Here is a 23318-nt window from a genome sequence, read left to right on the forward strand (position 1 = left end):
TACGCAATTTTCGCACACATTCTGCAACATTACCATGATTTTCAAAGTAATGTCGCAATATTTCCCAGCGTTGTTCAAGCGTATACACAACCATATTCGCTCAGCGGAAGGATAAAACTAATTATCTGTCAAATCAGACATGAGCTAAGTGTTACCATTCACGAAATAAGCACTAGTTGAAAAAAAAAACTTTAGATGGCGGACCCTATATATGATAAATTATATTAAATAAATACTACCATAATTTTACACCCTTTAAAATTGAAATTATCGAAAAACTATTGATTTTTGTCGGGTTGCGGTCCCGTGGTTAGTGTCGCGGACTCTTGATTAAAGAGTTTCTTGGTTCGAACCCACTCTACCACAATTTGATACCTATTTCTAATAATGAGCCGCTTAGGCTCTCAGAAATAGTAGGAAATTGAAATATTTTTGTAAATGATAGAAATACATTTTTTTTTACGAGTCAATATATAAACTTTTGTCCGCTTCCGTAGTGTACCGTTCTGGAGATCCCGGGTTCGATTCCCAGGGGGGTCAAATAAATATAAGTGATTTTTTCACTGTAATATATATTCAATATTACCCTGGACCTGAAGCGGGGGGCTGATCACCTTTCCTTCATGTGTAAACGATCAAGATAACACTGCGTTTATAAAAAGCAGTGCCCTATGCACCATTGAGGTGCAGATAAGGGTATTACAATATATAAAACTAACTAACCATCAGCCTATGACGGTCGTCGGCCCCGTAAATGCCCAGACTTCCATATTCTTATGATGAGATGTCAAAAAAATACATGAAAATAACTCATGTATTAATTTTAATTTATGTATTAATTTTAAATCAAACACAGATTTTTTGAGTCTGCTAAGTTGTATTTTATTAACAAAAAACACATAAAAAATTGTATTGTGACAATTGTTTCGCCTTGTTAGGGCATTATCAAACGAATGTCCTAACAAGGCGAAACAATTGTCACAATATAATTTTTTATGTGTTTTTTGTTAATAAAATACAACTTAGTAGACTCAAAAAATCTGTGTTTGATTTAAAATTAATACATAAATTAAAATGGAGTTCTACAAATTAAACGCCAAGTCAATAAATAAATGAAAATAACTCCTATAATTGGAGATAATCCAGATTTTGTGAACAAGTATTTGCACACACTCAAAATGATGTGAATTTAATCGATTAATTGTTTGTAATCAAAAGTATGATATCAGTTCTGAATTAAAGTTACCTCTAAGTAGACTGTCTAGTTATTTGTAGTATGTTTACATTAAATATTCGGAAGGGTTACACAAGGTTGGGTACATATCCTAGCATAACTACATATGTGTGATTTCCCAAAGGCCAAAACAGAAAAAATAACATCAATTTACACGCACACTTTACGCAGTACCTACGCATTCACGTCACTGCCAACTTAATATTCTTCTTCTTCTTTTTTTTAATATCATTCGCGCCCAGATGCGGTTTTATATAAGTACATATATTTATTTATATTATTTTTTGACATCTCATCAAAGATGAAGAAGAATATGGAAGTCTGGGCATTTACGGGGATGACGACCGTCATAGGCTGGTTTAAGTGATCACTTTACACACGTGTAACATTCACCAATTCTACCCATTAATGACAACCACACTACTCAAATTCTCGGAAGTTCAATATATATATGAACCAATTTAGAAACCTTGTTCTTGAATCACTAGAACTTCACTAGAGACATCTATTGGTGAGATGTAAAGAAGCTTTTTATTAAGCAGAAACTCTTATATACTAATATACTAATGTGAGGTCCGAATCCTGGACTTCTATATTCTTCTTCATCTTTGATGAGATGTCAAAAAATAATATGAAAATAATCCTGTAATTGGAGATAATCCAGATTTTGTGAACAAGTATATGGACACACTCAAAATGTTGTAAATATATTTATTTATTTTAATTATTTATTTAAAATTCATGTACGGAAAAGAAATAAGTACATTGGCGGGCAAATTGTTAAAAAGCAATATCTTGCAAGTAACCAAAAACAGACTCGTGATATTTTATTTATTGTTTCGGCATTAACTTTGTGGTAAGACATGTTACAATGATTAAAGAAAACACGTGTTTTTTACCACTTGAGTTTTATTAAAGAAGTTAAACTTCTGAAACATGTAGTCTTTAACTTCTGAAACATGTAGTCTTTAATAAAACTCAAGTGGTAAAAAACAAGTGTTTTCTCTAATCATTGAGACTGGTGATATTGGTCAAAACGTTTGATAGGTACCTTATAAAGCTGTTTGCAATCAGAGGGTAGACAGTACTTGAACATATTTTTTTTTTACAAATTGATGATAATAAGGAAGGGAAAGGAAAAGGGAGTTTAGGGAAGGAGCTAGAGGGAAGAACTAAGGGATGAGGTTTGATGGACAGTTAGGATTCTAATGATAGATAGTTGGATAGATTTTAACAAGGAGAGGAAATTCATTCCATAGTCTGGCCGTTTGGACAGAGAAGGAATTACTGAATAATGATGGGTTATGGCGAGGAATGGAAAGTGTTTTTTCTTGGTAAGAACGAAGTGACAGACCATGATCTGAGATGTCGCTCACTCCTTTCAAGAACGTCATAAATCAAAAAACTTGATTTTTAGGAGAACGTTTTTAAAGTTTAAAAATATAATTATTAAAAATAAATATCAAGCCACTTATTGATCTTTTTACTGTGCAACAGATATTTTTAGGTAAAACCTGACGGTTTTTTCTCCATTTGAAAAATATTTATTTTATTTAAAAAAATTATTAAACAATACCTTTTCTTCAAAATGCAAAAACAACGCTTTCTGCCCGGTAGCGGGTAAATATTAAGTTAAAAATATGCCGCTTTTGCTGGGATATAGTACATTTTTTGGGCATTCCGAAAACATGCACAACTCAAAATTAACGATTTTCGATATGTGACGGTCTTGAAAGGAGTGAGCGATGTATATAAAGACAGACATAAAATTAAGGAAGTACGCACAGAAATTAGCATAAAAATGTACTTATAAAAATGTATCTACTCGTATATCCTATGGGAAATGTAACCCGTAATGATTATATATAACGTTTTTTTCTTCAGGAAATAAAAAATAAAACGGATGAATATGGGCTTGTCCAATTAGTATTTTTTTTATATTTTGACATCTCAACATAGATGAAGAATATATGGAAGTCTGGGTTTATAATGGGTATGTCATAAATAAAAGCTTTCGCCACTTAATCAAAGCTTTCCCAAACCAGCCGTAGATGGGTCCATTGAACTTGCATATAAAGCGTCGTGAAATGTATGGGTTGGGGAAAAATAATTTCATTAATTGATTCGGCAGTCACTTTGTGGTAAAAATCTATCCATTTTTAATTAATGTTTTACTTAGTAAATACCACTATTTCTTAAAATCTACTGTGACACGTGTTTCGATGCATTCCGCATCATTTTCAAACACCGTATGTGAAGTCAAATCTAAATTTTACAGTTGAGTCTTTGGGACGTTCATATTTTTCGCTCTTTTTTTGACTAAGTATATCTCGTTCATTATTGGTCACATCGGATCACACGTTATGTCTTTGTAAAGGTGTGAGTGTATACTACAAACGCTTCTTTAATAATATTGAGCTTGGTCGGTTCAGTCGTGAACTATCGTGCGTCGAGAGATTGTAGTCGAAAGCCAACGAAGCGGCCTGGATGAAAAACAGAAGGATAAAAAACTTTGTGTACGCAGAAAAGATGCAGGATTTGGATCACCTGCTGGAGCAAATTTACTCCTGAAATGATCGCACGTAGGATTGGCAAGAAATCAACTATGGACTAGACATCTGCAGAGCGACGAACGGTGCACACATCGAAATTCTTTTAAATTTTATAAAATAAAACAAACTTTATTGTAACCACTTTTTATTGGTATATTTTTTCCAACAGGTTTCAACAAGAACCTTGTCACCATCAGGGCTTATGTACTAATTCTAAAACATTGAAATACTCATAGTTATGGATAGTTTGTCCGCCTCCGTAGTGTAATGGTCAGCATGCTCGCCTACCGTTCTGGAGGTCGGGTTCGATTCCCAGGGGGGTTTAATGAATATAAGTGATTTTTTCACTCTAATATTTATTCAATATTACACTGGACTGGTACCTGAAGTGGAGGGCTGATCACCTTTCCTTCATGTGTAATCGATCGAGATAACACTGCGTTTATATGAAGCAGTGCCCTATGCACCATTGGGGTGCGGTAAGGGATTTATTATTATAAATAATTACCCTTACCTTACTATACCAAAAACTTCCACGCACTCCGTACACCATATGAAAATGTGATTTTTTAAAACTATGAGTATTGCAATGTTTTAGAATTAGTACATATACCCTGATGATGACAAGGTTCTTGTTGAAACCAGTTGGAAAAAGTGTACCAATAAAAAGTGGTTAAAACAAAGTTGTTTTATTTTATAAAGTTTATAAAATGTGCCGCAAAGTATCTGCGAAAAACATTCAAGAAAAGAAATTATTTTATATTTTTCTGCACTTTTTAAGATCAAAACCATTTATAGTTTTTACCACCTCTAATAGTTTTTTTTTTAAAGAGTTATTTTGAATGTTGGCATTATTTTCGATGATCCTGTATACACACGCGTACCTTCAACGATTGTTCGCAGGCCATATCCCAAAGCGTTAATTCACGACCGATTTTCCGAAATAATATCAATTCCGCCGGCGGGACGAGAACGGGCCCCGCGCGAAGTTTGGGGGCGAATATAATTGGCCTCGACCTCAACAACGGTGTAATTTGGCCGCTTTAAAGTTGGGCTTATTTAAGTTGGGCTCACTTCGGTGGCGACATCGGCTTAAGTAAGTTTTAACCCCGCCTCGTTTGATTTATGGCGTTGAATTTGACACGAGGGTTAAACACACACGCCGGTACTTCCCATCCAAATAGTTGCTAGGCATTTTTAAATTAACAACATTTTGAGCGTGTCCAGATACTTGTTTACAAAATCTGGATTATCTCCAATTACAGGAGTTTTTTTCATATTATTTTTTGACATCTCATCAAAAATGAAGAAACTAATAGAAGAGTTCTACATACTAATAAAAGAGTTTCTGCTCAATAAAAGGCTTCTTTTCATCTCACCAATAGATGTCTCTAGTGAAGTTCTAGTGATTCAAGACGGAAACAAATCATTTGTGAAAAATTGGGGATAAAATCACCGATACACAAACGTTTTTCAACAGCGTAAATTCCACAGATTTTCGCGAAAATTACCGATTTTTATTTCAAAATATGAAAAATTTATGTTGACACTACCTTTCTGTATCATTATTTCGGGAATATTAATAAATGCACCAGTTATATCACACAAAACTCGAGTTTGACGGTTCACAAAGCTCAGCTATTCCGCCATCTTGAATACTATATAGTATGAAATTAGTCTAGATAGAACCTTGTTTCTCTGAATGATATTTCATAATAACAGATAGAACTTTGTTTCCCTTTGAATTTCTGACGATTGATTTTGTTTTTTGTTGTAATTTTTATACAGATCGAACCGAAATTTAAATCTGAATAGAGTTAGAGTTAAATGTGAACATACCTAAAAATGTGTTAGATAGAACCTTGTTTCCCCAACACGACGATATGTATATAATGATCTCTTATCACCAGTCGACCGGCAGAACGGTTCAGAAGTTAAATATTTAATCCCAGCTCTGTAACTGGAAATTGAAAAAGATTATCCCGAATCGTAAATCGACCGTAATCCGTCGGCGATACTCGGGAAACGTAAAATTCCGATACTCGGCGACCTAATCTATTCAATTCTATCGGAAAATTATACAAATCGACTCTCAGTCATTCCAATAGGACCCTCCGATATCAAGATATTCGGAGGAAATTACCATTTTTCTTTTATTTTTTAATTATTTAAATGAATTTCAAACTTACCCAAACTAAAAGTGATCGGGAAACCATAATACTATTACTTTATTCAAATTTTCTTTAATGTTTTTTGTTGATACTTTGCGGCTATTGAATAAAGTTTATAAAGTCCGCCTTTGTGGTGTAATGGTCAGCGTGTTTAGCTACCGTGATGGAGGTCCAAGGTTTGATTCCCAGGGGGGGGGTGAGAATAAATATTAGTGATTTTACACTCTAATATTTATTTAATATTACTCTGGACTGGTCCCTGAAGCGCAGGAGTGATCACTTTCCCTTCATATAATTAACGATCGAGATAATATTGCGTCAATACGATGTAGTGCCCTATGCACCATAGGGTGCGGATAAGGGTAAGAATAGAACAAAGTAAATAAAACTCAAATATGTTTTCAATCACTTTTTTATAGATGCTAATTTTGAAACCGGTTTCGACAAGCACCTTGTCTTCTTTAGGGAGTATGTATCACTCCTTTTAAGACTAAAGAAGTAAATCGGTACCCAAAATAAAAATAATTACAAAACAGTTACTAGTTAAATATAGGTGTTTTTTTGAGGTATACAAATTAAATTTTCCCACAAAAATTGAAGGTGGCAGCCATCGTGTGGCATGTTGCGCCATCTTGTTGGAACCACAGCTCTGTCACATCAATGCCATTCAACTGAGGAACGAAGAAGTCAGTAATCATGGTTCTGTAGCGCTCTCCATTGACCGTAACATTCTGGCCGGTATCGTCTTTAAATCATTTTTTTTAAATGGGCCAATGATTCCACCTGCCCATAAAGCACACTAAACAGTGACTTTTATTGGATGTAAGGGCGTCTCGACAAAGGCTTTCGGGTTTTTTTCCACGCCAAATTCGGCAATTCTGCTTATTGGCATAGCCATGTAAAAATGTGCTTCACCAATGAACAAAATTTTGCATTGAAAAAAAGGATCAAGCTAAATATTGTTTTCGGCCCATTCACCGAACCTACGACGCGCATAATGGTCATTCAGTTTATTCATGGCATAACGTACTGACTACAAATCAACTGTCAACTGTCAAATTGCCTTCTTCTTCTTCAACCCCTTATCCGCACCCAATGGTGCATAAGGCACTGCATCGTATTGTCGCAGTGTTATCTTGATCGTACTTGCACGAAGGCAATGTGATCACTTCTGCGCTTCAGGGGGCAGATCAGGGTAATATTAAATTAATATTAGAATGTAAAAATCACTCCAAAAAAATGACAGTCTGTAGAAACAATATTGCCATTTCTTGAATGTTTTTCGCAGATACTTTGTGGCACATTTTATAAGCTTTATAAAATTAAACAACTTTGTTTTTACCACTTTTTTATTATTAGTACACATTAACCTACCGGTTTCGACAAGAACCTTGTCATCATCAGGGTTTATTAAATTTTTAAACATTAAAATAGGTACTCGTAATGAATTATATTCGAAACCGGTAGGTTAATGTGTACTTATAATAAAAATAATACAAATATTAAAATTATTATTATTAATAATAAAAAAGTGGTTAAAACAATAAATAAAAAATAATAAAACCCTTATCCGCACCTCAATGGTGCATAGGGCACTGCGTCATATAAACGCAGTGTTATCTTGATCGTTTACACATGAAGGAAAGGTGATCAGCCCTCCGCTTCAGGTACCAGTCCAGGGTAATATTGAATAAATATGACAGTGAAAAAATCACTAATATTTTATTTTACCCCCCTTGGGAATCGAACCCGGGACCTCCAGAACGGTAGCTGAGCATGCTGACCATTACACTATGGAGGCGGACAGGTTAAAACAAAGTAGTTTAATTTTTTTTAATAAAATTTGGCAAACCTTTAATCTTTTTTTCTCAAATTCACAATTTTGTGACTGTATTCTGTGAATTCAAAACAAAATAGCCTTTTTTTGTTTTGTGATTGTTGCCTGTGCGAGAATGATATTATAATATAACAGCTGCCAAATATATCTTTAAATATAATTTTTTTATATAAAACAGTAAGTTGTTTCAATTTATTTTTCAACTTGCAAACATTGCACAGGAAAAAAATTTGTTCGCCTCCGTAGTGTACGCTCGGCTACCGTTCTGGAGGTCCAGGGTTCGATTCCCAGGGGGGTCAAATAAATGTAAGTGATTTTTTCCACTGTAATATTTATTCAATATTACCCTGGACTGGTCCTGAAGCGGGGGGCTGATCACCTTTCCTTCATGTGTAAACGATCAAGATAACACCGCGTTTATATAAAGCAGTGCCCTATGCACCATTGGGGTGCGGATAAGGGTTTTTATTATATTATTTTTTGACATCTCATCAAAGATGAAGAAGAATATGGAAGTCTGGGCATTTACGGGGCTGACGACCGTCATAGGCTGGTTTAAGTGATCACTTTACACACATGTAACATTCATCAATTCTACCCATTATTGACAACCACACTACTCAAATTCTTGGAAGTTCTTTATATATGAACCAATTTAGAAACCTTGTTCTTGAATCACTAGAACTTCACTAGAGACATCTATTGGTGAGATGTAAAGAAGCTTTTTATTAAGCAGAAACTCTTATATTAGTATGTGAGATCCGAATCCTGGATTATTATCACACACATGAGAAACGCCAGAAAATACCATTTTCATTTTTATTATTAAGCTTATAATTTGACCAGATAATTTATTTACAACATTTTTATAGTTTAATTTTACGAAGTTTAAAAAATATTGCCAGTTTAAAGAACACAAACGAAAACCTCAAAAAAAACACCTATTTTATATACATACGCATTGTATTCGTGATTTTTCGCATAATTTTTAATTTAAATATTTTCTTAATGAAAAATTTAAATAAATTTTAGGTTATTAGTATGCTCAAACCAGACGCTAGATTGAATATTGAAAACTCATTTGATTATCATTGATATCAAGTCGATAGTCTGTGAATTAAAATCGTGGATTTTTAATAAAATCTCCATCAATTTGTAATCAGGAAACGTGTCGGGAACAAAGACTCGAGTGCACAGTTTAGAGCGTTTGGCGACGATGAATATTGGATGAATCTGTCGCCAGTTGGTCCACGCTCATTACAGCGTTGAATTACAGATTCCGTATTCATGTACATATATGTAATCGTTGTGTTTCGGTTATCCGTGTTTGAGCAATTGGCCGACTTTAGTGTTTAGCGTACGTGCCTACAAATACCGCTAATGCGGGCTTAGAGACGGCTCGCACGCTAAGGGGGCTTGTGCACTACCCGGAATTTTACCGTCCGGCAGTCCGGTTTTGCGAAAAAAAACGACTACGACAGTTTAGCGTGATCGAATTTACGCGCAATGTGTTCACGCACCGATCAAGAGCACCGATCCGAAGAAAGACGGACAAAAGCACAATTCCGTGTAGTGCAATTAAACAATTTGTAAACGTTGTTCAACTTGTAAAGTGCTCATTTTCATGATGAAATAGAACAGATATATGGAGATAATCCAGATTTGTGAACAAGTATTGGAACACACTGAAAATGTTGTAAATAAATGAATTGATCAAATTGTAAGCTAAAATAATAAAATGAAAAGGATATTTTTAGCATCTCTCATGTATGTATGGCGCCAATACAGTTGAGTCACGTGACGAGCCGAACAAATACGAACAATTCCGAAAAAGTCCGAACGCACCAAGCCGAACAAACCCGAACAAATCCGACGTCCGAAACTCGGGCACGAAAATTGACGAGAATCGTTTGGACTGTCAGCGGTAACGTACGTTTATTCTAGATTTAATTTTAACCGTCGCATTTACTATATTTTTAACATCACTTCTTTATCTCTCATAAATTAATTGCCATTCTTTTATTCATTTTTATTTTTATTTATTTTTTTATTATTTCTTAAGTTAGCTTATATGACAACTAATATAAACTATTATATACGCTTAATTTACTACATTTACATATACATATATTTACATTTCCTTACAGTAAACAAAATATTTATTTTTAAATTCTTTCAGACTCTTTTCATTCTTCATATATTCAGGCATCTCATCATGCATTTTCAAACCCTTATAAATTAAACAATTTTGCCACTTTGTTTTTTTTTTTCATAAATGGCAGTTTTATTAATGTATTTAGTTAAGTTTATATTTCTATCAGTAAAGGAGACAACTGTAAGTACATTCTTTAATTTCTCTCTATACACTCACTACATAACCAAAAACCCAGTTCATAAAAACGTGGTCCAAAACTGGGCAACCAAGTATGTGATTATATATGATTATTATCATTATTAATACAGTGAAACCTCTATCTATCGTTTTAAAAGGGACCTAGTGAAATAAACTATGAATGCGGGAAAAAAATGCGGGATAAAGAAGTCAATACACAAGGATATGTAGGCGGGTAGCAACTACTACTACCAAGTTGGCAACACTGAACTACTGCTACTACCAAGTTGGCAACCCGAGCGGATTCAACAAAAGCGGCCAACCGGAGCGCGCCAGCGAGAATCGCCTGCTATCGCTTGGTGGCTAAAGGACGTATATTTTAGCTTCATATATAATTTAAAGTTCAATAATCAATTAGATAAATTATAATAAGTTAATATCAAATCGTGTAAGAATTTATATCAATAAACAAACTGTAAGTACGCATTTCTTTTAAATATCCTGCTCTGGCTTCCCGCACAATAACACACACACTTGCTCACCAAAGATATACGATCGAGTAAAGATACCATCCTCCCAATGGCATAACCATTGGTAGGTTGAAATTGTAAGAATACAAGTTTTAGATGTAAATAAATGTATTTATTAAAAACAAATACAAAGTTGAACAGAACCCAAAGATCTTCAGACCTCTTCCGCTGTATCCATCACACAAGCTTTTGATAGTCTGTATCCCACACGTTGAAATATTGTCGTCGAATATAACAAAATTGAGAAAATGTTTAAAAAAACAGACAAATCATATAAAATATGTAGCGTAATTCAAACGATGAATACGGTAAAATGTTGGATAGAAACGATCGATGTGATCTATTTTTGTATGAAATGAATTCGGGGTAGCAGAAATAAACGACACATCCGGGAAAACGATTATTCGAGGAACGATAGATAGAGGTATCACTGTGTATGATTTGTCGAGAACACGACAATGATGAAAAGCATTCAAACAATTTGTATTGCACTGTATTTCATTGCTTGTAATATGTTTTTCATCGTTTTTGAACCATAAATAAATAAATAAAAATAAAATAATCCAGGATTCGGACCTCACATATAAATGAAAGAGTAAAATTGTGTAAAACGGTAATTTTGAATATTTCATCACCGTTCTTTTCAGTACGGAAGTGTTAATGAGAATTATTTGTAAGAGCGTGTAAAGTAGTGATCTCTCGGCTACTAAAGTGGGGTAAATCTATAATTTATGGGCGGTTTAACCCCCGACAATCCCGAGCGTGGAATTAGCGAGGCGATTCCATTCCGACGCCACCTGGGCCACTGCGGAGGGGCGTCGCGCACGAACCAACGTCGTCGGCGTCGTGCGACAACTTGATCGCACATGCCTGACGGGAAATGGTCCGAATGCATCATAACTTAATTTTAGGTTAGAATTTTCAAAAACATATTCAAAGTAATATTGAAAAATTTTATCTGAAAACTTGAGTACACATTGCGCGCAGACTATGACAGCGCGCCGCGCAGGCTCGACGACTAATGCACTTGCTAGTCTGAAGAATAAAAGATGTGGGTTGGTATTCACAATGACGGTATATCGCTCGCTCCTTTCAAGAACGTCATAAATCAAAATCGTAAATTTTCAGTTGTGCATGTTTTCGGAATGCCCAGAAAATGTACTATATCCCAGCAAAGCGGCATATTTTTAACTTAATATTTACCCGCTACAGGGCAAAAATTGTTGTATTTGCATTTTGAAGTAAAGGCATTGTTTAATTTTTTTTTTAATATACTAAATATTTTTCAAATGGAGAAAAAACCTTCAGGTATTATTACCTAAAAAGATCTGTTTCACGGTAAAAAAGTTCAATAAGTGGCTTGATATTTATTTTTAATACATTGTATTATATTTTTAAACTTTAACGTTCTCCTGAAAAATCAAGTTTTTTGATTTATTACGTTCTTGAAAGGAGTGAGCGATATGTAGTACTAATAAAACGTCCAATTTGAAATAAAAAACCTCTACATAATATCAACAAAGATGAAGAAGTAAATGGAAGTTAGGCTTATAATCAGTCATAGGCTGGTTAAGTAATAACTTAACATACGTGTAACATTCACCATTATTGACATACCCATGATTGACAACCACACTACTGAAATTTTTGGAACTCATACATATATCATAAATCTCATGACGTGTTTCAGTTCACGGCAGCCAGCAATTTGAGAAAGCTGCTAAATTAAAGTTTAATACTCTCTGATATATTTGACAATTTGACATCACAAACTTAAGCGGGAAAAAAGTAACTAATACCTAATCACGCTATCAACGCACAAATTTGATCAAGTATTGCGTATTTCTATCTCCTGATATATTTGATAATTCGACATCATAAACATAGGATGGAAGAAAGTATAAAGAGAGAAATATCAACCCAATAGGCTAATCGAAAACGTTACTTGTTAGGCGCTACATATGAACGGTTCATGGAGTATACACATCACATCCATACACGACATAGAGAAGCACTCACACGTGCGTTATGTCAAGTGCTAACTGCCCGACGGCACTTACAAGTTTACAGTTTGCAGAATGTTTGCAAATCGTTTATGACAATTTGTATATTTGATGAGTGGCCAAGGATACAAGCGGTAGGCATAACTCAGAAGTGTTTACAAGTGACGAAACTATTGAAATGAGGGCATTTTTAAATTTTCAGGATTTTAATCTTCCTGCCTTTAAAGTGTGTACATTATTCGTCTTTGCTCCAACCCAACTTATCGTCTTTGTAGACTGTGAGAGTTAGCTCTCTTCGTTCTCAGCTTATAGGTCCTTCTGTCATGGAAAACGCCACCTAGGCCATGCCTTCGAATCATGTTATCTTTCTGCAGCATCCATGAATTCTTTGGTCTTCCTCTAGATGCCTTTCGAGGTAGATCCACGGGGATTGTCTGGTTTACAATATGATCAGGTACAATACGTCCTATGTTTCCATACCATCTCAATTGGCTTTCTTCTACCTTACTATTGATGTAAATATGTTACAGCCAGGCTTCCACGAATTCGTGAACTCTTTATTTTGTCTCTAAAGGACACTTCAGCTGACCATCTAAGCATTCGCATATCAGCAGTTTCTAGTTGCCTGGAGTAGGTGCCATCCATCATCTAGTAGGCGCCATGGAGGAGTGCGGGTCTGACGATTGTTTGGTAGACTTTCACCTTAAACTTGGCTGGCATTTTCGGGTCACAAAGGACTCCCGTCGTGGTGTTCACACTATTGGCTTCATTAATTGATAAGGCAGTCACTTTGTGGTAAAACCCCACTATTTGTGTGGAATGCAACGAAACACGTCACAATAGATTTTTATAGTGGTATTTATCAATTTTTTAGTCTGCCTCCGTAGTGTAATGGTCTTTACGCTCGACTACCGTTCTGGAGGTCCCGGGTTCAAATGCCAGGGTGGGTCAAAGAAATATAAGTGTTTTTTTCACTATAATATTTATTCAATATTACCGTACTAGAGGTTCCGGACTCGATTCCCAGGAGGGGTTCTAATAAATATGATTGATTTTTATACTATCATATTTATGCAATATTACCCTGGACTGGTACATGAAGTGGAGGGCTAAATCACCGTTTCTTCGTGTATTTACGATCAAGATAACGCTGAGTTTATATGATGCAGTGCCCTATGCACCATTGGGGTGTGAATAAGGGTATGAGTGAAAAAAAATCAAGTAAAACGTAGTAAAAATTGTGAACAAGGCACTAAAAATGTTGCGAAATGTACAATCATTTGTGCCCGATTCCCATTTCATTGGTCTGGCAGTATTTTCCATTATTTTCGAGGTTTCCTAGTTTGGTTTCATCTTCCCGCCTGTTCCCGTTGCGATTCCCGCCCTCCCGGTCTGAGGCCGGGAGTTATGTGGGATCGTTTCAAAGAAACATCCCACTTTGTATCGGTACGTAGGGGAGCTTGCACGGCGAGGGGAGAGGAATGGTCTGGAGATTTAAAACCTGAATAAAATCCCTTTTAAAAAAGAATTTTTTAACAAAGAAATTCATAATTATAATACACGAGGACATAACAAAATACACGAAGAGCCGATAAACACTACTAAATTTGGAGTACGGTCCTTAAATTATATTGCCAATACCCAAATTAACCAGCTGCCCGAGATATCGCTTACTAATTTCAAGAACGTCATAAATCAAAAAACTTGATTTTTCAGGAAAACGTTTTTAAAGTTTAAAAATATAATATAATGTATTAAGAATAAATATTAAGCCACTTATTGAACTTTTTACTGTGCAACAGATCTTTTAAGGTAAAACCGAAATTTTTTTTCTCCACTTGAAAAATATTAAGTATATTTAAAAAAATAATTAAACAATACCTTTTCTTCGAAATGCAAAAACAACACATTCTGCCCTGTAACGGGTAAATATAAAGTTTAAAATATTCCGCTTTTGCTGGGATGTAGTACATTTTCTGGGCATTCCGAAAACATGCTCAACTGAAAATTGTCGATTTTTGATATATGATGTTGTTGAAAGGAGTGAGCGATATGTCAATGTATTAATTTTATTTATAATATTTTTCGCATCGTTGTGTCCTTTATATCAGTGCTCTGCAACTTTTTCTCACCTACGACGCACTAAATTTATTCCTAGTATTCCGCGGCACACCAAAAGCTAAAGTATAAACACCATTGACCATTGACCAGGTGTAAAAGTGATCACTGTAACCAGCCTATAACGGTCTTAAGCCCCATAAATGCCCAGTCTTCCATATTCTTCTTCATCAACATTGAGATGTCAAAAAATAATATGAAATATTAATATTATTATTTTTTTTTTTTTGACATCTCATCAAAGATGAAGAAGAATATGGAAGTCTGGGCATTTACGGGGCTTACGACCGTCATAGGCTGGTTTAAGTGATCACTTTACACACGTGTAACATTCACCAATTCTACCCATTATTGACAACCACACTACTCAAATTCTTGGAAGTTCTATATATATGAACCAATTTAGAAACCTTGTTCATGAATCACTAGAACTTCACTAGAGACATCTATTGGTGAGATGTAAAGAAGCTTATGAAATATTAATATTATTAAAAATTAATACATCAATTTAAAAATAGAATCGAGAATGGTCGATTTCCGTTAGTAGGTACGTTGGCGCTTCACCACACGTAGTAGGAATTAAAGGCTTAAAGTTTGGTCAGAGCTTTAGGGGTGGAACTGCATTGCAGTATAAATGTGCCGCCCCCGCCCCCACGCCCACCCCTAGCGAGGGCGGCGAATAATGCAGGCTCTACCAGCGGACGAATACGAGAAATAAAACTTTGGCTCGGATACATATGGAGGCAGTGGACCCTATTATCGACCCGATTATCTGACATAAATGAATATTTACATCTCAACACAGATGTAGAAGAATATAGAATATTTCGTATATTAAAAGCATTGCTAACTTTGTGGTATAGTAATATAACACTCTCATTATCATCCATAGATAACTTTGTGATATGATAATATAACACTCTCCTTATCATCCATTGATAACTTTGTGGTATGGTAATATAACACTCTACTTATCGTCCATTGTTAACTTTGTGACATGGTAATATAACACTGTCCTTATCATCCATTGTTAACTTTGTGGTATGGTAATATAACACTCTCATTATCATCCATTGTTAACTTCGTAGTATGGTAATATAACACTCTCCTTATCATCCATTGTTAACTTTGTGGTATGGTAATATAACACTCCTTATCATTCATCGTTCGCTTTGTGTAATACCACTTTCATATGCACAAATTCACAAAAAAATTTAGAAACAAGTAATATTTTTAGTGATTTTAAAACAAAGTTACATTTTTAATTATAAAATGAAAAATCAATCAAAAAGTTAATGATTCAAATAGAAATAGTGTTATTTACTTAGTAAAACATTAATAAAAAACAAATTATGTAACCAAATTTAATTTTCAAGTCCACTTTAAAAAATATTCGCACTGTGATTCATTGTTTTCTTTCTCTTTTTCAAAATTTTACAAAACCTGATGATGGAATGATTATTCCGAAACCGGTAGTAACTCATTAATGGTTATGGAAGTGGTATTAACCTTTCCCTTACGGTGCTTAAAGCTTCTGCGTGCGCCGGTGTTATGTATTTGGTACACCATATGAAAATATGGTTTAAAAACGGGAAAATGTGAATATTCCTAAATGTTGCTTTATTGGCCATAGTTAATGTATCGATTTCGTAATGTCGAATCTGATAAGTACCAGAAAACGAGAAAAACAAACATCGCAAGTAGCCGCAATAGCTAGCGTAGCGACACGACCACGGCGTGAGACGATCTGCGCACTACTGGCGCAGTAAACACGTTACGACATACGCGTATACATTGAAAAACGTTTGTGTATTGTGATTTTATCCGCGATTTTTTCACAAACGATATATTTCCGTCGCTGCAAATGAATATTAAAATAATTTTATGTAATACATAAATATATTACGGAGTAATACAAAAATTGTGAGCCCATATCTATTATATTTTATATATCGATATTTTCATTTTAAAAGTCGAGTTACAAATTACAAATTGATGATAATAAGGAAGGCAAACGAAGAACGGGTTTGAGGGAAGGAGGTAGAGGAATGAGGAAGTAAGGAATGAAGTTGGATGGACAGTTCGGGTTCTAATGATAGATAGTAATGTCTCAGAAGTTATCAGAGGAGGTGCTTTTTTTCTTTTAACCCTTATTCGCATCTAATGGTTCATAGGGCACTGTACCGTAGCGACGGAGTGTTATCTTGATCGTTATTTGCATAAAGGCAAGGTGATCAGCCCTGTGCTTCTTGTACCAATCCAGGGTTATAATCAATAAATGTGAGAGTGAAAATCACCCATATTTATTTTGACCCTGGGAATCAAACCCGGGACCTCCAGCATGGTAGCCAAACGCGATGATCACTACACTACGAAGGTGGATATTTTTATTATTATTATATATGTAACCCTTATCCGCTCCCCAACGGAGCATAGGGCACTGCGTCATATAAACGCAGTGTTATCTTGATCGATAGCACATGAAGGAAAGGTGATCAGCTCTCCGCTTCAGGTACCAGTCCAGGGTAATATTGAATTAATATCACAATGAAAAAATCACTTACATTTATTTTACCCCCCCCCTGGGAATCGAACCCGGGACCTCCAGAACGGTAGCCGAGCGTGCTCATTATTACACTAAGGATTATTATTACCATACCACAAAATGAACAATGCTTTTAAAATACAACATAGAAAATACTGTATTTTTCAAGTCGGATTTAAACTCTACGAATCTAATTTCGCTGGAAATACATCGATGATAGAGCTGTAGCCTAATCGGAACTGAAAGATTGTCTGAAGTTTTGTATGAAAAATAGCAGTGGCGCCCTGCCAATTTGTCAATTTGGAAAGTTTGTTCCCAAGTTTTTTGGAGCAACAAACTTTTGAGGCTTTGTTAGAAATATATCTGAGTGGGCAGTCGGACGTAAGTGAGGCGTGGTTCGTATGAAAGATGAGAAGCTTGAAAAACGATCAAACCAACTAACCATCATCCTGCTTCTCCGCAGGGGAATAGAACGCCACACCACTCTGTCCTTGTAAACATTTTTGCTTCTCATCACGCATACCTGCCGATTGTTTCGACTCCTGACCCGATCGCTTTCAAATATTTGACATATCTAATCACGCCAAATTTTCCTCGGTCTTTTTCTGCTCTTTTTTCCAACTACATTCGCCTCATGTTTTACCGTTTTTTCCTCATCTCTCAAAACACCTTTTTTAATTTTATCGATAATGCTTATCTAAGCCTCGCATCTTTCCTTATATCACCATTCGAAAATATATCATACAACATTTTGCCGTACATCCGTCAAGAGGCGAAGAATGTTTAATAAATATAGATTGGTGTGGAGTTTTATTTCCTCTGCTTACCCACGCGAGAAGTGGCGTGATGGTTAGTAAGTATATACGTATTTATGCATACTTAATTAAATGTAGAATATTTTAGCCGATGTCAAGAAGCACGCTGTCCGCCATGAGCAATGTTGACCTGAACATTTTTCTGATTTGAACAAAACCTCGTATTCTTTGTTTCAGGACATTGGGGACAACGACAGCTACATTTACAAGAGGGCGGCCGACGGGGGTTTGAATGACGTCATCAGGAGAGAGCTGACCCCGGCGGAGATGGAAGCGGCCGAGGCGAGGATGGAAGCGAGACGCAAGTACCTGGAGAGGGAGTGCAGCAACCTGCCCAGGGGCATAGCCAGCCCCAACGCCTGGGAGTACCTCATAAACAAGCAATACCATCTCATCTGGTAAGAAAATATCTAAACGAGCAATACCATCTTATCTGGTGAGACAACAATATGTAATCTAAACGAGCAATACCATATCATCTGGTGAGACAACAATACAAGCAATAATATCTCATCTGGTGAGACAACAATTTGTAATGTAAACAAGCAATACCATCTTATCTGGTGAGACAACAATACGAGCAATAAAATCTCATCTGGTGAGACAGCAATATGTAATCTAAACGAGCAATACCATCTCATTTGGTGAGACAGCAATAGGAGCAATAACATCTCCTCTGGTGAGACAGCAATATGTCATCTAAACGAGCAATACCATCTCATTTGGTGAAGGGATAAAGTAGACCGAATACAGACGAAAAGCGATTTTTCAGACGAATCTGCGGCAAAACAACGTTTGTTAAATGTTCGAGTAGTGAAATAAGGAAAGAATGCAAGGCTGAGACAAGCATTATGGATGAAATTTAAGATGTGTGTTGAAATGGTTTGGATATGTGGAACGAATGAGTGAGGAAAGAACGATGTACCAAATTTATGAGGCGAATGTAGATGGAAATAGGAGCAGAGAAACACCATGGAAAATAAGTATTTCAAAAACTTTTAAGTGGTCAGTTCAAGATTAAAGGTTGTAAGCCCTGTAAATGTCGGGTTGTGGTCCCGTGGTTAGTGTCGCGGACTCAAGTCAGAATGTCTCGGTTCGAACTCACTTTACCACAATTTGATATCTATTCCTAATAAAGAGCCGCTTAGGCTCACAGAAATAGTGTGAAATTGAAATATTTGTAATAGATTTATATTATCCACTGACACTTCGTGATGGAATTGCATTTTTAATTTATTATTAGATTAAAACCAATATTTTTAGCTTTTCCACTTTTTTATTTGACCAGCGACCGAGTTTCGTCGTTACCGACATCATCAGACCAATCTGATGATGTCGGTAACGACAAAACCCGGTCGCTGGTCAAATAAAAAAGTGGAAAAGCTAAAAATATTGGTTTTAATCTAATAATAAAAAAATAAAAAATAAAAAATTGAAACATTTGTGTAAATAAAATTTAAAAAAATCTTTTAAAAAATAAAAATAAATCCAGACTTCCATATTTTTCTTCATCCACGTTGAGATAAATATTATTTTTTTTTAAACGTAAAACTGTTGTATTAAATTCTTGCGATGTCAGCGATTCTCACGGTACAAAGCGACTGGGCTATTATGGATCTGTATCTCCACACATCGATGGAAGAACCTACTAGATAAATAAGATATTGATGACATCACTACTATATTAGCGTTGTGTGGAGTTGCCCGCCATAAATTGCTAAGATAGGAGCTGCCCGAGTCTATAAGCTTCTAGTATTTACGACCAGCATTTCCCACCATATAAAAATTTATTACTCATTCAACACATTTCCAACTCCTAAGAAAGCACTAAAACGCGCACGACTGATATCGGATACCTCATTAATAATTGTTTGTATTCTTCTTTGCACCCAGCAGGTCCAAAATGATCATTATCAATGATAACTATTATACTGATAAGTATTTTATTACATATTATAAATCGTTGTGGACTTACGATTTTGATTGGTTATGTGACTATTTTACGGTGATGCCTCGTATAACGAACGCTGCGTACAACGAATTTTCAGTCCGTCTCTTACGCGACTCACCCAACGAACATCGCTTCACGCAAAGGATTGTATTTTTTTTTTTAAAGAGAAATATTTGTTTTTTTTTTTTATTATTTACAAAAACGCCTCAATTTCATATTATTTCTGTGAGCCTAAGTGGCTCATTATTAGAAATAGGTATAAATTTGTGGTAGAGTGGGTTCGAATCGAGAAACTCTGACTTAAGAGTCCGCAACACTAACCACGGGACCACAACCCGACAAAGTTCGATAGTTTTAATTTTGAAGGGTGTAAAATTATGGTAGTATTTATTTCATATAATTTATCATATAAATTAGTTTGAATGCGTGTACATTAAAACATCAGCATGTTTTAAAAGCATATAATTTTTTTTTATAACCAACACAAAACAACACGACCGTATTGTATTGTATTGTATTTTTATCTTGCCGCTAGAACGCTCCTAGGTCGCATGCAGCCAATGCACTTGTACCAAAGTATAGAAGAACACCAAGAAGAGCTAAATGCACTTCTATTCCAGCAACATGATGAAGCTCAATGGGAAGCTCATTGACAATGAAAAGGAACAATTAAATACACCAATCTCAACTGCTGCCATCGAGGACATCTAAGTCAAACGGGGAGAGGTTCAGGAGTTTACCAACACTCATTATCCAACCTCAGCTGAGGCCAACAGGGTCAACGATCTGTACAATGACACCCTCGCCTGTTATTTCTGGCAGGTGTCGAAGAAGAGGAAAAACAGACAACCTTGGAAAGTATTATTTTTTGACATCTCATCAAAGATGAAGAAGAATATGAAAGTCTGGGCATAATATGGTAATTTTCCCAGACTTCCATATTCTTCTTCATCTTTGATGAGATCCCAAAAAATAATATGAAAATAACTCCTGTAATTGGAGATAATCCAGATTTTATGAACAAGTATTTAGACACACTCAAAATGTTGTAAACCTTGGAAAGGTTTTTAAAGCCATCAGCCAAGAAGCAAAGAATGGAACAAGAGGATTCAACTGTACAAATCATGGTAGACTCTCCAACTAAAAAAAATACCTGAATATCTTTATGATGTTAGAGTACCATTTTTTATACTATAGAATGAATTAATTTTTTCAACATGTATTGTTATGAGAAAACGCGTTTCACGTGACAAACTTGCTCCTGGAACGAATTAAGTACGCTATTCGAAGCATCACTCTATTTCGTTTGAGACTCACACATATTTTAATTTATTTCTTTCATCATACTTTGATTTTAAATTTGTAAATATGTCCTCACTGACTCCTGTGCTGAGGACACATTTTACAATACTTATATGTTCTTCTTTTCCTTGATCTTGTTGGTGTAGGCCTTGTGGCCTGTTTTTAAGAGGGATTCGCCTCCTGCGATGTTGATTCCCAGCTGACAATCCACCTCTTTGGTGGTCTGCCCGGTAATCGTTTATCTTGTGGTTGGTTGTGCAGTTTGATGTGGGAAAGTTTTTTTTGGTTCCATTCTCCTCATTTGCGCATACCATTGTCTTCTTCGTTGTCTTCCCCTCCTAACAACATCTTCGATCTCGCATATTTCTCTTATCCTGGTGTTCCTTATTCTATATCGTAGACTCTTGCAAGATATGCTCCTTAGAATCTTCATTTCTGACACTCTTAGCATGTTTTTGTTACTTCGCTGTCCGCTTTGCATTTGATCTCATATGTCATGATGGGGTCACACACAAATTTTATTTATTTTGTAAATATTAGTTTGTTTAATATCTCAATTTTAAATTATCCACTAATTGCTTTGAAATTTTATCAACGTTGGATTCGAATACACTTTTGTTTTTATAGATTACTCCAATCATTCATGCCTTAACCATCTCAACACAGCTTTCTTAATTTTATCGATAATTCTCAGTTTTGCATTATTTCCTTATATCACCACTTCGGCCGTAGACGTAAATCTTGCGTAATTTAGATAACCGTTTTCGCAAATTTGTTTACCATATTATGTCCCATTAACTTGTGTTTTACATCGTGTAATGTAATGGAAAAGGCGCAGTATTTTTGAAAATAAAAACTTTACCTGATTTATGTGTTAGTAGTTGCTCGTAATAAAGACTGGAGCTTTTTGGAATAGGTGGTCGATCAACATTAATCACATTAAACTATGTACATATTTTATGATGTGGAATGGGAAACATTCAGGATGAAAACTTTCGACGTAAAAAACGGTTAACATGGAAAAGTTTCTGGTACAAACAAAATCCCGTGATTTCAAACACGTGTTTTCTTTCTTACGTGAAAAAGCGGTTGAGAACTTTACAGAACAAAAAATGTAATAATTATTTAGCAAAGCATTTGATGGTAGTATGATTGGTTAATTTAGCTGGAGTGTCCCTTAGAGACAAAATAAATAAAAATTCACGCATTCATGGAAGCCTGGATGTAGCAGACATCAACAGTATAACCCTCAACTATGACTCCGAATGCTGGATTCAAATTTCCCGCAATAAATTGATGGTGGCATGACACCCGCCGTGTAGCATGTTGCGCCATCTTGTAGAAACCACAGCTCTGTCACATCAATGCCATTTAACCGGGGTACGAAGAAGTCAGTAATCATGGTTCAGTAGCGCTCTCCATTGACCGTAACATGCTGGCCGGTATCGTCTTTAAAAAAATATAGGCCAATGATTCCACCTGCCCATGAAGCACACCAAACAGTGACTTTTAATGAATGTAAGGGCGTCTTGACAAAGGCTTCTGGGTTTTCTTTGCTCCTAATTTAGGAATTCTGCTTTTTGACATAGTCATTTAACCAAAAATGTCTCGTCGATAAACAAAATTTTGCATTGAAAAAAAAAGGTTCAAGCTGAATATTGTTTTTGGCTCATTCACCGATTCTTTTATGCCGTTCAGTATATTCATGGCAAAATGGCGAAACGTACTGACTACAAATCAACTGTCAACTGTCTACTATTGACAGTCTGTAGAAACTTTGCAGCCATATTATTTTTTGACATCTTAACAAAGATGGAGAAGAATATGGAAGTCTGGGCATTTACGGGGCTGACGACCGTCATAGGACCTCACATACATACAAGAGTTTCTGCTCAATAAAAAGCTTCTTTTCATCTCACCAATAGATG

At 35.5% G+C, this 23318-nt stretch overlaps 2 protein-coding genes across 3 annotated transcripts in view; one reads left to right on the top strand and one right to left on the bottom strand.

Annotated features, from left to right (window-relative positions):
* Window positions 1-23318, bottom strand: part of LOC148300134 (uncharacterized) — a 151316-nt gene that overhangs the window by 77989 nt on the left and 50009 nt on the right. The window lies entirely within an intron of this gene.
* The window catches only part of LOC148300136 (carbohydrate sulfotransferase 11-like), an 89482-nt gene that overhangs the window by 43524 nt on the left and 22640 nt on the right, over window positions 1-23318 (top strand). Inside the window, exon 3 of the mRNA XM_088275203.1 lies at window positions 18315-18535. Coding sequence (XP_088131329.1) covers window positions 18315-18535 — 221 coding nt within the window. The remainder of the gene's footprint in view (window positions 1-18314; window positions 18536-23318) is intronic.

This window comes from Brachycentrus maculatus, unplaced genomic scaffold (genome assembly GCF_059751285.1).
Source record: "Brachycentrus maculatus isolate JH-2025_06_01 unplaced genomic scaffold, ASM5975128v1 h1tg000817l, whole genome shotgun sequence".
Classification (NCBI taxonomy): domain Eukaryota; kingdom Metazoa; phylum Arthropoda; class Insecta; order Trichoptera; family Brachycentridae; genus Brachycentrus; species Brachycentrus maculatus.